General features: G+C 40.3%; 1 protein-coding gene across 8 annotated transcripts in view; it reads right to left on the bottom strand.

Moving 5' to 3' along the window:
• Window positions 1-15,937, bottom strand: part of Fggy (FGGY carbohydrate kinase domain containing) — a 388,993-nt gene that overhangs the window by 118,841 nt on the left and 254,215 nt on the right. For all 8 annotated transcript variants that reach the window (XR_004768192.1, XM_027400435.1, XM_027400437.2 and 5 more), the window contains one exon: window positions 9,453-9,560. Coding sequence is in view for 7 of the 8 variants with exons in the window: in XM_027400435.1 (XP_027256236.1) it covers window positions 9,453-9,560 (108 nt within the window). In the remaining variant the exon portion in view is untranslated. The remainder of the gene's footprint in view (window positions 1-9,452; window positions 9,561-15,937) is intronic.

Below are 15,937 nucleotides of genomic sequence, written 5' to 3' on the forward strand. Positions count from 1 at the left end.
TGAATAACAAACATGTCAAGACAGACATCAAGAAAGAAATTAAAAACTTTCTAGAATTGAATGAAAATGAAAACACAATATACCCAAATTTATGGAACATGATGAAAGAGGTTCTAAGAGTCAAGTTCATAGTATTAAGTGCCAACACAAAAATTTGGAGGGATCTCATATTAGTAACCTAATGGCTCGAGAACAAAGAGAAGAAATAATTTCCAAAAGGAGTAGACAGCAAGAAATAATTAAACTCGGGGCTAAAATTAATAAAAATAGAAATGAAACAATGAATATATAAATATGCAATCAAACACAGAGTTTGTTCTTTGAGAAAATTAATAAGATTGACAAACCTTTAGCCAAATTAACTAAAAGGCAGATGGAGAAGACCCAAATTTAAAAATACATTAGGAACAAAAAGGGGGACATAACAATAAACAGTGAGGAAATCCAAAGAATCATAAAGACATATTTTAAAAACCTATACTCCAAATTGGAAATCTAAAAGAAATCTAATTTTTTTATATAAACCACCTACCAAAGTTAAATCATGATCAGATAGGCAATTTAAACAGACATATAACACCTAGTGAAATAGAAGCAGTCACTAAAAGTCTCTCAACCTCAGAAGCCTAGAGCAGGGGAATCCTCCAGGAGACTCTGGAGAGATCCCCAGCTTAGACTCCTAGCAATAGTGGGTAAGTAGCTTGAACTGGCCCATCTCCTGTGACCAGATTGGTGCCTGGTCCACTTGCCTTCAGCAACTGATGGAGGTAGATGGAGAGACCCACAGCCAAATATTAGGCAGAGTTCGGGAATCCTGTGGAGCAGGAGGAGAAAGGATATAGGAGCCAGAAGGGTCAAGGACACTGCAGAAAGGCCCACACAACCAACTAACATGGGCTCATTGGGGCTGTAGACTGAGCCAACAACCAGAGAGCCTGCATGGGACTGACCTAGACACTGCACTATGTTACAGTTGTGTAGCTTGGTCCTCTTATGGGACTCCTAACAGTGGGAACAGGGACTGTCTCCAACTCTTTTACTGGCTTTTGGGACCCTACTTCTCATACTGGATCATCTTACCCAGTCTTAATACATGGGGAGGTACTTAGTCTTACTGCAACCTGATATGCCATGTTTTATAGATACTCATATGAGACCTGCTCTTTCCTGAATGGAGATGGAAGAAGAGGTAATTGGGGATGGGGGAAAGGGACTGGGAGAGAAGGATGGAGGGAGGCTGTAGCTGGGATGTAAAGTAAATAGATGAATAATAATAATAACAATAATATATAAGATAAAAAGAAATAAAAAGTCTCCCAAGCAGAAAAAAAGACAACCCCAAAACAAACAAACAAAAAACCCTGGGCCAATTAATGCCAATACTCCTCAAATTATTCTGCAAATTAGAAAAACAGAAGGAACACTGCCCAATTATTTTATGAGGTGACAATTACTCTGATACCTAATCCACATAAAGACCCAGCAAAGAAAGGTTTCTGATAAATTTTACTTATGAATATAGATGCAGAACATGCTCAAAATACTTGCAAACTGAATCTAAGAATACATCTAGAAGATCATCCACCATAATCAAGTGAGCTTCATCTCAGAGATGCAGGGACAGCTCAACATATGTTAATTGATAAATCCCAACCACCATATAAACACAGAAAAAAATGATGCCATTGGTACTAGAAGGTACTCAGTATTCTACCAAAGGAGAAAGGTAAACACCCACCCAACTATGAACCTTTTAATCTACAATGGTGACCTGCATGCAAGATGCAGTAGTGTAATAGTGACCCAAAGTGTGTGGAAGCAACCAAACTATATTTGATTGGATTTAAGCCACACTCTATGAGATGGAACCCACCTCAGATACCACTAGGATGATGAAGAACCTGAAACTAGATAGGCCATGGACCTGGGGAAAACCTAATACTATTGTTGTGCTAAAGAAACATAGTAATAAAATTACTCCTAATGACATTCTGCTATATTCATAGGCCAGTGTCTTGCTCAGTCATTAGCATAGAAGCTTCCTCTTATAGTAGATGGGAATACAGAGAGAGACCTGAAGCTGGGCAATGTGCAGAAAGAGTGAGAAAATTTGGAACATTCAGCACTAAATGGGATATATTCATCAAATCCCTTCCCTCAGGAGTCAGGGAACCCTGTGAAAGAGGAGGTGGAAAGATTGTAAGAGCCAGAAGGAATGGAGAACACCAAGGAAACAAGGTATTCTAAACACAGCAGAACTGACATACAAATGAACCCAGAGACTGTGGCAGCATGCACAGGGCCTGCACTTGTCTAGGCTAGCTGGGGTCCCAGTGCTGAGAGGGGAAGTAGACACAGTCCCCACCTTTAACCTGGATATTATATCTAACTGATAGCCATTTGCAAATGAAAAGTTAGTTTTCTCCAATGGAGTCTCACTGGATATATGATCTAGTCTTAAGTGTAGGCCCCATTCCCAGCAGCAGATGGCCAAAACAAAACCAACTTGAAGGCATTTTTGGAGGTTCATTGTCTCATAAAGCTTTGTCAGGTATGTTTGTTTATGTTTACCTTTATTTGTCTTTGTGTGCACCTGTGCACACACACACTCTCTCACATATATATTATGGTTTCTGGTTTTGTACATTTATGGGATTTTGGGGAGGGTTCAAGACAGGATACAAAAAAATTTACCACTTTATATGTTGAAAATGAAAAAATAACAAATTAATCATAATTTCTATATTGAGAAGTAATAACTTGAATGTAAATAAAATACACCAAAATTAAAGACAATGTTTTTTTGCCAGTTGGCTTATACTATAAGACATGCCAAAAGAATTCACTCAGTTTAAAAAGAAGTTACCACTTAAACCCTTCAAAAGAAATAAAAATTATCATTACATAGGTAATACAAAATATGCTTTTAGTTCCCAGAATTTCCTTAAAACATGCCTGACTATAATGGAATGCATTTATTCCTACCCAAAATCCCAACACTGAAGCTTGAATCTCTAATGTGCTTGGAACCATTATGGAGGCAATAAAGGTTAAACAAAGTTATAACAGTGGGGTTTTAACAACACAACTGTTGTTCATATAAGAAGAGGCAGAGATACCAGATGCCCAGACATAAATGTGAGGATTGTCTTTACCAAAACCAAAGTTTTTCATAACCTGGATCATAGACTTCTAGCCTGCAGAACAGGAAGAAAAGTGATGTATATAATTTTTGCACCCATGATGTGGTAATTTGTTATGTCAATGTGAGCAGAATAATATGCCATTTAAACCACAGAAGGTAATGACTACCTCGCTGTGGGTTTCTATGATAGGTAGATACCATACAAAGGACAATGCAGGCATAAGAAGCTGGGAGTGTGGTAAACACAGCTCTAGCAATGACAGTTTCTTATGCTTTATGTAAAGTCATAAGAAGTGTGCTCAAAACAGAAAGATTTAGCATGTTTGTTTAATCATTAAACCCTTAAAAATATAGAAATATGCCTACAAAAAACACAAATTAATAAAACTTAAAATGGAGAATTTTAATGTTAATTCTTAATAGAGAATTAATCCCAGTAGCAGGAATAAGAGACAACAAAGTAAAAAAGCAAAAGTGACACAGAAAACAAATAGCAAAATGAATAAGATAAATCCATTCAGTCTCTGCAATACCATAAAGAACCTAAGCACTCCAAGAAAAACCCAGGAGTTATAAGACTGGACAGAAAAGCAAACCGTACCTCTGTGCAGTGTATAAAGCACGCACTTTCCACAGACGACAGCAGAGGCAAGGGGGGTCTGGTGACAGTTCTGACAATAGGTAAGACAAAAACCTATGACTGTTGATGGATTGGAGAGGCAGAACCCTTACAACTTACTGATAGGTTGGATAGAAGGATAGAAGGAAATTAGGACTCGTGAATTATTCCTAAATTTTTGGTCTTAAATTTAAAATTAGAAATGATAGTAGCTCCATAGGGACACAAAGTCAAAAATGCATTTCAACTCTGGGAAGGTAAGCAGCTACTGCAATCAGACATGCAGTGAGTCCTGACCTCTTTTGCCCACCTCCTTGATACCTAATCTGCTTTCTCCAAGGACAGCAATGTTGTTCTGAAACCTTGGCCTGTCTTTTGCAGGTACACTTCACATCTAATCCATCAAGCATTTCTGTTAGGTTTACTATGAGAACATATCCCAAATTTGTGAGTGCTCAATGCCAGCATAATCATCTTAGCCAACCTCCTGCCTCAGCTCATCTCTGGCCAGTGCTTCCATTCTCCTACCCCATTATCATTGCACAGCAGATCAGGCCAACCCTTAAAGTCTTAGCCACTGCATTTCATGGTCTGCTTCTTCTCCAGTGGCTCTCTATTTCACTTTGGGTAATAGTGAAAATCCTTACAGTGGCCAAAGTTATGATTTAACTTTCTAATTTTTCTCCATTGATGTAACCCCCCCATTGCTGTTTCTATAATACCCCCAGAAAGCAACACTCTCAGGCTCCATGTACTGATGGTTCCCGTGGTCTGATATATTCTTGCCTCAGTCTCCAAATAGCTAACTTCCTTTCCTTACTCATTCTTTATTCAAATACTTTGACCACCTTATTTAAAATTGTAAACTCTGGGCTGGCGTGATGTCTCAGCATGTAAAGGCACTTGGTGACAGGCTTGACAACCTGAATTAAATCCTCGAAACCCACATGGTTTCACTCCATTTGGAGTGAACTTCCAAATTTTCCCCTTTGATTTCAACATGTGCACTCTGGCATGCATGCCCCATCCCCATGTGCATGTGTACACCTGTGGGGGACCAAAATATTTCCGCTATGGAATATTTTGAGATCCAGCCTGGGGTTTCACTAAACATGGAGCACCGGAAAGCTCCGGCCCACTATTGTATTGTTAATGCCAGTAAGGCTACTATTGTTTACCATGGCCTCAGGGTAATATGCCTCTTATTTGCATCTCTGTGGACCTAAGTATCTGGATAGGCCCTCACCTGGGCAGAGGTGAGAGGTGTGGGAGTAACTTGTGAGGATAGAAGGTTAGGAGTTAGGGGTGAGCAACCAGAGAGCAGAGAGGGAACAAAGAGAGAAATGGTTCCCTCATGGTCATGGCAGGATGGTTAAGAAACAGCAGAAAAGATGGCTAATAAAGAAATGACTGTAGTTCTATAGCATGGAACTGAGAGCTCTCTAAGGATGACAAGATGCCTGTGTTTGATCTTTATCACCGTAGGGTTGCTGGGAGTTTCCAGGTCCACACACTCAGGTAGAATCATTCCACTCAGGTAGAATCTCATGGACTAAGGCTGAGACACGCTGGGTCATGACAAAAATCACACACTCGCTTGGGCATGCACACACATATATAATGGACATAAAGAAAAATTGCAAACTGCTCACTTAAACTCACAGGCACCACTTCTACTAATTAAAAAGTCCTATGACATAAAATGACATGTGTTTATCAATTTGTATATCTATCTCCTTTCAGAATGTATGCTTGAGAATGGTACTGACCAGTCAGAAATGGCTGTCCATTATCATTTTCCCATTCATATCAGTACCTTGACTACTATAGAAGCACTCATTCTGAAGAGTTTTGACTTAATTCAAGCACAAATGTTTGACCTGTGCTGTAAAAACTACCTTAGCTGTGCTGTAAAAGAAGAGTTAGAGAGGAAAGATGAGTGTTGAGATGCCAAATAGGTTGCTCTGTAGAAGGAGGGAAGAAGGAACCATTGTTGTATATGCATGAAGTCATCCCAATGCACCATGGCGAAGTGCTGGGTACATGTGTACATATACCATAGATTCAATCAACACTGAAACATGTATGCTTATCTCATAGTCCTGCAAAACCTGCCAATCAAATTTGCCTCAAGATACTTAAATAGGATGCCACCACAACTAACAGTCATTGTTTCTCAAAGGAGTCTACAAGAGAAAGAAATATTTGGAAACATAACTTCTTAAAAGTAAGGGCCAGTTGTGGTAAGACCTGGAAGCAAATTAGCTCCAATTTGTGACTTTTCAGTTAAATATGACTGTTGGTTATTTGATCAAGTTGTCTCACCATGGAATGTATACACATATTGTGAAGATCAGAGGAAATGACAAATCTTAATGTGCTGTGCAACAATCCTTTTCTACACTATGAATACACACACACACACACACACACACACACACACACACACACACACGCACGCACGCGCGCGCGCGCGCACACACACACACACACACACACACACACACACACACACATATCATTGGGTAATAAAAAGCTAAGAAGCTGACTGGCCAGTAGCTGAGCAGAAAGTTAGGTGGGGAAAACAAACTAGGAGAATGATGGGAAGAAGAAGGGCAGAGTCAGGAGAGATGCTAGCCAGCCACCAAGAAAGCAGGATGTGTAGTAATGAGGTAACAAGCCATGAGCCACATGTAAATACATATATTAATAGAAATGGGTTAATTTAAATATAAGAGTTAGCTAGTAGAAAGCCTGAGCTATTGGCCAAGCATTTACAGTTCACATTCTGCCTCTGAGTCAGTTATTTGGGACCAGGCAGTTGGGACAGGAAACTCTGCCTACATTAATGGACCTAAACATACTTGCCATACAACAGGTCCTTAGTAAATGTAAGGCCCTATCTTTCCAGGATGCTACAGGTATACTACCAACTATTTCATGTGCTTTGATAAATTATACTTATTATTAGGACTGTGTCTAGCTTTCTTATTTAATGACTACTGGAGTGACCTCATTCTTGCCTGGCCCAGTGTGACAGATCAGGTAATCCTTGCACATGAGTGAATGAATGACCATCATCTTGAGTCAAACTGTCTCAGAAGGCCAATGCCACTTTAGAAACAGCTCAGCAACTGGTCTGTCTCCCTGAGTATTAAAAAGCAACTCCAATTAATACAGAGAAGAGCAGTTGGAGAGTGACTGGGCAGCCCCACCGACTATGATGTGGTATGTTGTGCAAAAAGTCTATGCAAGGAACAAGAGTTCCTGTGCAGCTATTCTGGCAGATCAGCAAGCTCAAAGCAATGTTCGCTGGGTACTCCATGGTTCAACTAAAGTCATTTATTCCTAGGAAAGAAGTGTGTGCTTTTCAAATAATAAATATCAGTAAAATTAAATGTGTGAAATAAGTAGACAATGAGTCTAATTCTTTATTTATTAATTAAACTTGTTCACTGATATTTTCAAACAGGTATACCATGCATTCTGGTTATCCTCTGCTGCCCATGCTCTCTTATGCCCTCCTACTCCTCCCAACTTTATCTCCTCCCTACCTGTCCCATTCCCATACCCATGGTGTTTGGTTTTGCTTTTTACTTAGTTTAACAAGGGCCATCTGTGTCACTATTGGATTAGAACTATCACTTGGAGCCTGATGGGGTCACCAGTAGGTACACAACTGAAGGAAGGCAATGGGTTTCCCTCTCCCTGAATCTATCTGTAGCAAACAGTTCAGCAGTGAGGGGCAGGGCACCCTGATATCCAACCTCCACCTCTGCTTGGCTGCATCCACCCCCCATCCCTGTGCAGACAATCATACTGCTGAGAGTCCATAATCACCATTGTATATAGCCCCAAAGGAATCATTTGATGGCCCTTATCCCTATCTTCTGACTCTTACATTCTTTCCACTTGGTCTTCCTCAGTGTTTCCTGTGCCCAAAAGAAGACAGTATAAATACTTTGTTTAGGGCTGAATATGCAACTCTCACTTATTCTCAGCACTTTGTGTTGCCAGAAAAAAATCCACCGTTCTTAACCACTGAACAGTCTCCCCAGCCCTGTGAACCATGAGACTTCTATGATTGGAGTATTTTTTCTAAATTATGACATTAACTTGAGATCTTGGGGAGAAGAAAGGAAAGATTATGTTTTAACAGTGATACGTTTGTTTATCAAATTGAGAAGAAATGAATTGTGCTAGTTTTTATTGTCAATTTGATGCAACCTAGTATCATCTACAAAGAGGGAACTTCACCTGAAAAGTTGCCTCGATCAGATTTAACTGGGGCCATGTTTGTGGGAGATGGTCCTGGTTGATGAATGAAGTGGGGGCGGGGGACAGCCCACTGTGGGTATCAGCCTCCTTATGCAGATGGGGCTGAGTGGGCTAAGAAAGCTGTCTTAAAAGGACAGGCAGTGTAAGCAGCGAGCAGCACTCCTCTATGGTCTTTGCTTCAGTTTCTGACCTCAGGTTCCTGCCTTGAGTTCCTGACCTAATTTTCCTTAACTAAACACTGTTACCTGGAAGTGAATAATTGGTTTTGATCACAGTGTTTAAACACAGTAACTAAAAGCAAACTAGGAAATATATTTATACAGCCTTAAGATCTGGTCCCTGCTATGCTTCTTAGCATTTACTGTGAACCATTTTTTTTTTTTTAAAGAACAATCTATACCACACAGAAATTCAGGACTGATTGCACTCATCCTCAAATATGCATATGTTTTTCACTTTCACATCTTTTCATGTGATTGTGAACTCCCTCCCTGGTTCTCCATTTATTTCCTTTGGCTCAATACAAAATGCAAAGAACTTCCTAGCCTAGCAGAGAACCTGTTAATAGTATTCATCCCATTTTTATGGATCTTCTGTCTTCTCTCTTAAACAGTTCCAACAATTCAACACATTTCTATGAAGCACCTCCCATGAATAAAGAACCAGGCTTCATATAAAAAGAGTCATTGTATGGTTCTTGCTTCAAGGAACTGACTGTGTTTGGAGAAGCAAATTAGTAAGCTAGATAGAGTAACTGTGTGCTCACCATGGCTGAAATACTCTCCATCTTCCTCTCACACATACATAGAGGCACACATCCACTTGAGCAGATTCTGGGTGACTTTCATGTTAATTCACATGTAATGTTCTCAGAGAGGCTTTCCTTGAACTTAAACTAGATTAGCTAGAATTATATCTTAAATAATAAGTATATCATCAAGATAGTAAACAGTTCTAAAAGGGCAGGGGAGAATCTAGCACAAAGGGACAGAGGAATGGAGTTACGTGAGTCACCTGGAACTTGTGTTTAGGAAGAGTTCTTTATAGTCTAGACTAAGTGTCGGGTATATTTATGGGCCTAGAGGAGACAGTCCTTGGAAGATTATCTGGATTGGTTTGCTTAATTGTTACTAGTACTGCTGGGAATCACCGAGGGAATGATGGCAGGTGACACTGTCATCTCAAAAAGGGCTTCAGGAAACAAACAGTGTCAAAAAGAGCTGGCAACTGCAATCTGAGCAGTACTCACCCACTTAGTGAACACATACTGCACACCACAGATACTGAGGACTGGGCTCTATGCTGACTTCTGGTTTCTGAGTTGCCAGCATTCCAGCCCCTGGGTGTATAGGTGATGTGCAAAGATGGTATAATAACATTCACAATCATATAGAAAAAGCCCCAACTTACCAATTTTCCAGTCACACTCTGACCACCTTCATTCAGCCAGAAGCCAGGAACCATGGCTGAGAAATAAGGTCCCCAAACGCCTGGCACAAAAATTGGATCTTTGCTGATCTGGAACAAAAAGGGGATAATATGTTTGAAAACATTGACCCTCAATAATACAGGGAGCTTTATTCTCTTACCATTGGTGTTACTACCACCAGAGAATTCAGCTTCTTATTACATATTTTTTATGATGGGGAAGTCACTCTCTCCCAAGGAAAGGCATGGCTCTATCTGTGGACCCTTTGCTGACCAATTCATCCAGATGTCAAGTTAGCAGAAGTGATCATTTTGAACAGTCACTGACAAAGGTTTCCAATGCTAGCTAGCTTCCTCTCTGTGGAAAGAATTAGTGGTCTCCATCCTCCCCACTCCAGCATCTACATGAGAGGACAGCCTAGATCAGTCTTATAAGGTCAATTACCCTTAACTAAGAAGCCAAAATCTGAGTTGTCCTGATTCCCCCAAATGCTCCAATCAAAACAAAGCACTCTGTCAGCCTGGTTTAATGAAATTAAATGGCTAACTCTGCATCCTTCACACCATGATTCAGTGGCATCAAGCCATAGCTATAAGCAACTAATCTAATGGCTACATATTGGTTTTGAAGAAGCTAATGCACAGCTAACGAGGAAAAGGCCAAAGTGCTTGATCCTTTTGCTTTATCAACTGTGCTGCAGCCACTCAAGGCCAGCTTTTCATCACTTAGGTTAGGTTGAAATCTTGATGACCACAGCATGAGCTATTTTACGACAATAAACTTTCCTTTTTGTTATAGTCTGCTTTTGACATGTGGCAAGGTGGAGTGCTGAATTCTTAGGTAAAGACTTAGCTTGAAAAGACTAGCAGAAGTTAGCTAGATGATAGGAAATGGGCTACAGGAAACAAAGACTCTGGGAGACAGGTGAAGTTCAAGATTCTGCGATGCTATTGCAACCATCTACTGGGGTCCTTTAGAGAAAAGGAAGTGTGTAAAAGAGGAGCTGCGACAGGAGGAGCTGGGCCACTTTTTCACAAAGCTGTGATAGTACAGGTCTTTCCTCTACCTAGCAGAAATGACCGTCGAAGGCAGATGCATGGCGATGATGAATGTTCCTGAGAAGGAAGGGATGGTGGCTAGATACTCACTTCTACTCCCTCCATCAGGTCTCCAGGAACGGGATCTATTCATTTATTTGTTCAACACATATTTACTCAGCTTGGAACTACACTAAGCTCTTGAGATAGAGAAGAAAACTGAGTAGCTGTAATTTCTGTTCTCATGAACTTCACCTTCTATCATCAGCGTGGAGATAGATAGACCTATAATCACCCCAATGCCAATGATTCTGGCTCCTTTTTCACTTGACTGCTCATTTTTCAAATCAGTAGGCCTTCTGACCTCCAAATGTGAAGGAAGCCAAGAAAGTCAAAGAGAAGAAAGGCAAAGAAACTATATAACACTATTAACTTTAAATTCTGTCAAGTAATGGGACCTTTTATGAAAAAGAGGGAGAGGGGGACATTTAATACCTAAAACAGAAACAATAATTTAAGTGTGGAAGAGACAAGTTTCTACAAGAAAAGAGTTTAATTTACATGGTTATAATCATTCATACTGCTTTTCCAGATGTTTCCTGAATTCTTTTGAGACCCAGATGTGGAGCAGGTACTGGAGAAAAATGGTAAAAAGAACAGAGTGAATGTTCTCATAAATCACATTATTTCAAGCAGAAGGCCAGAGAGTGCACTCACTCAGGTAAGGAGAGGACTTACATGGTTTTAGAGCTGAAATCCCTAGTTCCCATCATTAAAATGCTTCACTGGGACAGTTGTTTACGTTAAACTCAAGAAGTAATCAAGTTCTCACACACATGTGTGACTGCAAACTGTTGAGAGGGTGGAGGAAGCTGAATGGATTTCCAAGAGCTCCAAAGTGAGGGACCTAATGGAGTCTAGGGTCAGGGAAAGCCTCTCAGAGGAAGCTACAAGTGAATTAAGAAGAAAGCCACAGGGCAGTTGCTCAGGAGGGTGTGTCTGTGTGCCTGTGTATAACTGAGAAAGAGATGGGAAGTCCTCCAGCCTCAGTGAACATACACTAGCTAACACCCAGTTGTGCTACTCTGTCTTTACCAAGCAAAGGTTTTATTCCATGCTAACCTTAGCCATGCATTCTCTGAAGAGGTTGAATAAGTAGCTCCTTATTCATAGTTACTTTGCGTCCAAGTTTTAGACTGGTACTGGATACTCAGCAAGACTAAATCATCTCTTTCTGTGAACTCTTAACTACATCTGATGAACTGTAGCAGAGAAGATGTATGTATGCGTGTGGTTATGTATGTATGTATGTATGTATGTATGTATGTATGTATGTATATGTGTATGTATGTATATACTTGTCCATAGTCAAACAGCTGGTAAATGCCTGTGGTGTGAACCTCAAATCCTCGGATATACTTTTCATTTCCCCCACAGATGCCTTAGGAAGGATATGCATTGTTTTAGGGAGGGTTTTTACTGCTGAGATAAAATACCTGACCAAAAGCAACTTGGAGAGGGAGGGGCTTATTTCAGCTTACATGTCTCCATCAAAGTCCATCACAAAGGGATGTCAGGGCAGGAACCTGGAGGCAGGTGCTGAACCACAGACCATAGAGGATCACTGCTTACATTCTTGCTCACTCATGGCTGATCATATTGCTTTCTTAACTCATCCAGTACCACTTGCCTAAGGATGGCACTGTCCATGGTAAGTTGGGTCCTCTCCAATCAAGGAAATTGCCATACAGACTTGCCTACAGGCCAATCCTATGTAGTCATCCTATTTTCCCAATTAAGTTTTCATCTTCCCAAATGACCCTAACTTGTGTCAAGCTGACATAAAAACTAGCCAGAACAGGCATCATTCCTTTCCTTTCACCTAGCCCTCCAATTTAAAGATGCTAGTATGCTGAGGCTTTGCGACTCACAAATGTTCAATGGAGGCTTTATTTGGCTCAGGTCTTGGGAGACGGTTTAGGCTGACTCTGTTTGTGATCTCTCCTTGGGCACAACACATGCTTCTCATCAGACATTCCCAGTAAAGTAAGGAAACAAAATGTACTTCCCATCATTTCCAACCCTGTGTTCTCAGGGGAAAGAGCTTCAGTTTGTTTTGAGGAAGAAGGAGAATGCACATTTGTGTATTTATGTGTTCTTTAATCCTTCAGAGTAAACATAAACATTTGAAAATATTTTTGCAAAAGCTCCCTCCATGCTGATTGCTAGCTTGGCTTAAGGATTGCTTTGTGAGGAGGGAGGCCATTGCCCACACTAATGACAGGTGTCCACACAGGACACTAACTTCCCAGTCTTAATGGTGCCACCAGCAGCAACACAGCGACTCAGACTGGGGACTTGGTACAGGCCTTACTCTGATATAAATGACTCAGTTCTTATAGCTGTGAGCAAGATGCAGCTATTATCCCTATTGTGTACATGTGTAAGCTAAGGCAGAGAGTGTTAAATAATGTGTATTCAACATCACAAAACCAGAAAGTAGTCACCTCCAACACGCTGAAGCAGTGGTCTTCAACTTCCCTAACGCTGCAGCCCTTTAATACAGTTCCTCTTGTTGTGATGACCCCCCCCCCAACCATAGAATCATTTTCAATGCTACTTTGTAACTGTAATTATTTTGTGACTGTTCTGAATTATAATGTAAATATTTTGGGACATAGATGTTTGCCAAAGGGATTGTGACTCATAGGTTGAGAACTGCTGCTCAAAGGTTTTAAACTTGATTCTGACAAATTAAGATCTTGTTCCAACATTACCACTGTTTCTTTGGAACCTTCACATACATTTGAAACCTAGAAAACAAGGGTGATCCAAACCAACAGAGTCACTCAAAGTACACAATACTTGAAGACAAGTAAGTTAAGATGTGTATATATACAAGTGTGTGTGTTTGTGTGTATTTTAAACACATATTACACACATACACACATATATATTAAACACACACACACACACACACACACACACACACACACACACACACACACAACTATTTAGATCAAGCTGGCCTGGAACTTAAGATAGCCTACTCTCGTGGCTGGTAAGTAAAGTATTTTAAGTGCCTAGAGCTTCCTGTTTTAGCCTCCCAAACATGGGAATTGCAGCATGGACTACATGCTTGGCTTGAGTTAGATAATCTTATTTCCAAAATGTTTTTAATAAATTTTCCCTGATATAGGAGTAAATAGAAGAGAGAGCATAGGTCAGAACAAAGATATCTTGATTTTGTTCCTCATTCTGCCACATTCTAGACAAATGATCCTCCTCAAATTAGACTTTTCCACCCTTAATCCTTGATTTCAAAATAGAAGGACTAATGTTAATCTTTACAAGAATAGAGAACACTTGTAAACATTAAATTTTGTTACATAGACACAGCTTATCCTTGTGAAACCCTAAATCATAGTTAGCTCTCCATGAACTGAGGCCTGTATGGTGGAACAAAAGGAGAGGAGCTGAAAAACCACCATTAAGGAAATCTTCTTTTAGACAATATAATTAATAATGATACTGAAAATGAGATGAGACAAAAACATTATATTTTCAAAGGCTAGACCTGGAACGCTTGCTATTATGGCACATGCACAAATCAAGAATCAACATGAACTAAAAGCTAGAGCACTAAAGCAAAATTTAATAAGCTCTCAGTTGATATTTTATGATATAGTTAATTTGGGAGGTATTTATTTATTTATTTTAGAAGACTGGCAATATTCTCTTGCACAACCTAAGTGCAGCCATGGGCACATTAATTTTAGTATCAGTGTTAACACGGAACATAGACATTTGATAGACACTTCCATTATGTGTGCTCTATATTAAATTACAAGATGCCAACTAAACCTCTGATTGGATACTACATTGTCACACAATATTTATGACAGTCCAAGAGAGGCATAATTCTATTACTACACCTAAGGTCATGAATGAAATCTAAGCCAAGCAGGTCAAATAGCTAGAAGAGATGTTGCTTCAGTGCTTGTAAGAAACACACCTAGTTCCCTCTCGACACCATTCTCCTCTATGAGATGTCTGGGGCAGAGATGCTTTTGTATTTGAGGTTTTTCTAAAATTCCACAAAGTTGAGTCATTCCATCCCAGCTGGTCAAGAGGAACAGGCCAATGAGATATTTCAATAGCTTGTGCCCTCACATAGCCTGGAGTTTATGGGACTGTGTCAGTTTGTCTCTTGGGGCTTCTCCAAGTACCTACTTACTCTGTCACCCAACTAACTTGCTACCAAGATTATTGGAAGGCCTTTAAAAAAACTGTTAACTTTATAGGCTTAATTTACTGGCTACTATCTATAATATCTTAGACATTAGCTGGATAAGACTTCAAAAAATATTTGTTAGATACATAGTGAGTTTAGACTACTGTTTAAAACATGAAAAGATAGAGTTGGGCTTCCCAGTTATGCTGTGCCCAAGTCCCTGTTCTCAGGAAGCTTACAGTATAGTGGGAGTTGTGGGTTCAGGATGAGCTGGGGGTGGGGAACACTTGTGAGTATACATGTTTATTCAGACTTTGAGTTTCCCTGTGTGTATGTCAAGTCAAACAAAACAAACATAATTCCAACCCAAGATGCACAACGTGCATGAGCAGACTACTACCAGGATCAGAAATGACAGATTCTGGGGTCAGAAGCCACATTCCAAGCGTCCTAGCCTCTATTCATGTCTGCTCAAGCTAGTTGTAAGCAAACCAGTTTCATCTAAAGCTATTGACCTATTGGCTAGATTTTTCTGAACGACAAAGGCCAGATGTCTGCTAACAACTCTTTGGGGAGAGGTGTCTGTCTGGGAGCAGTGAGCTACTGCAGCTCCCTCTGTTTTTTCCCATCCCATCACCCTGAGGTGGGTCTGGCCTAAACCTCTGGCAGGACAGGAGGCAGGCTTCAGGCGCCAGAAGTCCTGGGAGAGAATAGTAGGCTTTGTGTGGACTGTCAGCCACCAGGTTGGGATTTTTGTAGAGTAGCAGCAGCCCTATGTGAGACTGGGTATTTCCACGCTCATCTCTTCTTCCAAGTGGACTGTGCTATCATCTTACCAGAGGGGGGAAAACATTTATATTTCTATTTCTGCCAACTCTCTAATGACTACTTAGCACAGGTATGCGCACATAGAAAAATAGCCTGGAGAAATGTTTATGAACAGAGGCTCTTAGCGTTCACCTCTTGGTTTGCTGTGTCTGGCCTGAATTCTAATGAGCTACTGGTGTGCTGTCTCTCCCAGGAACCAGTAAAGATAAAAGTATTTGATTACTTCAAGGCAGTGAGAATGACAGAGTATTGCGAACATGGGCTTTGGAACTACATAAACCTAGACAATTGTGATTAGGCCATTGGTTGGCCATGTGATTCTGTGTCTTCCTGAGGCTCAGTTTCCCCACCATAAGTAGAGATAATC

The sequence above is a fragment of the Cricetulus griseus genome, chromosome 2, assembly GCF_003668045.3.
Source record: "Cricetulus griseus strain 17A/GY chromosome 2, alternate assembly CriGri-PICRH-1.0, whole genome shotgun sequence".
NCBI lineage: Eukaryota > Metazoa > Chordata > Mammalia > Rodentia > Cricetidae > Cricetulus > Cricetulus griseus.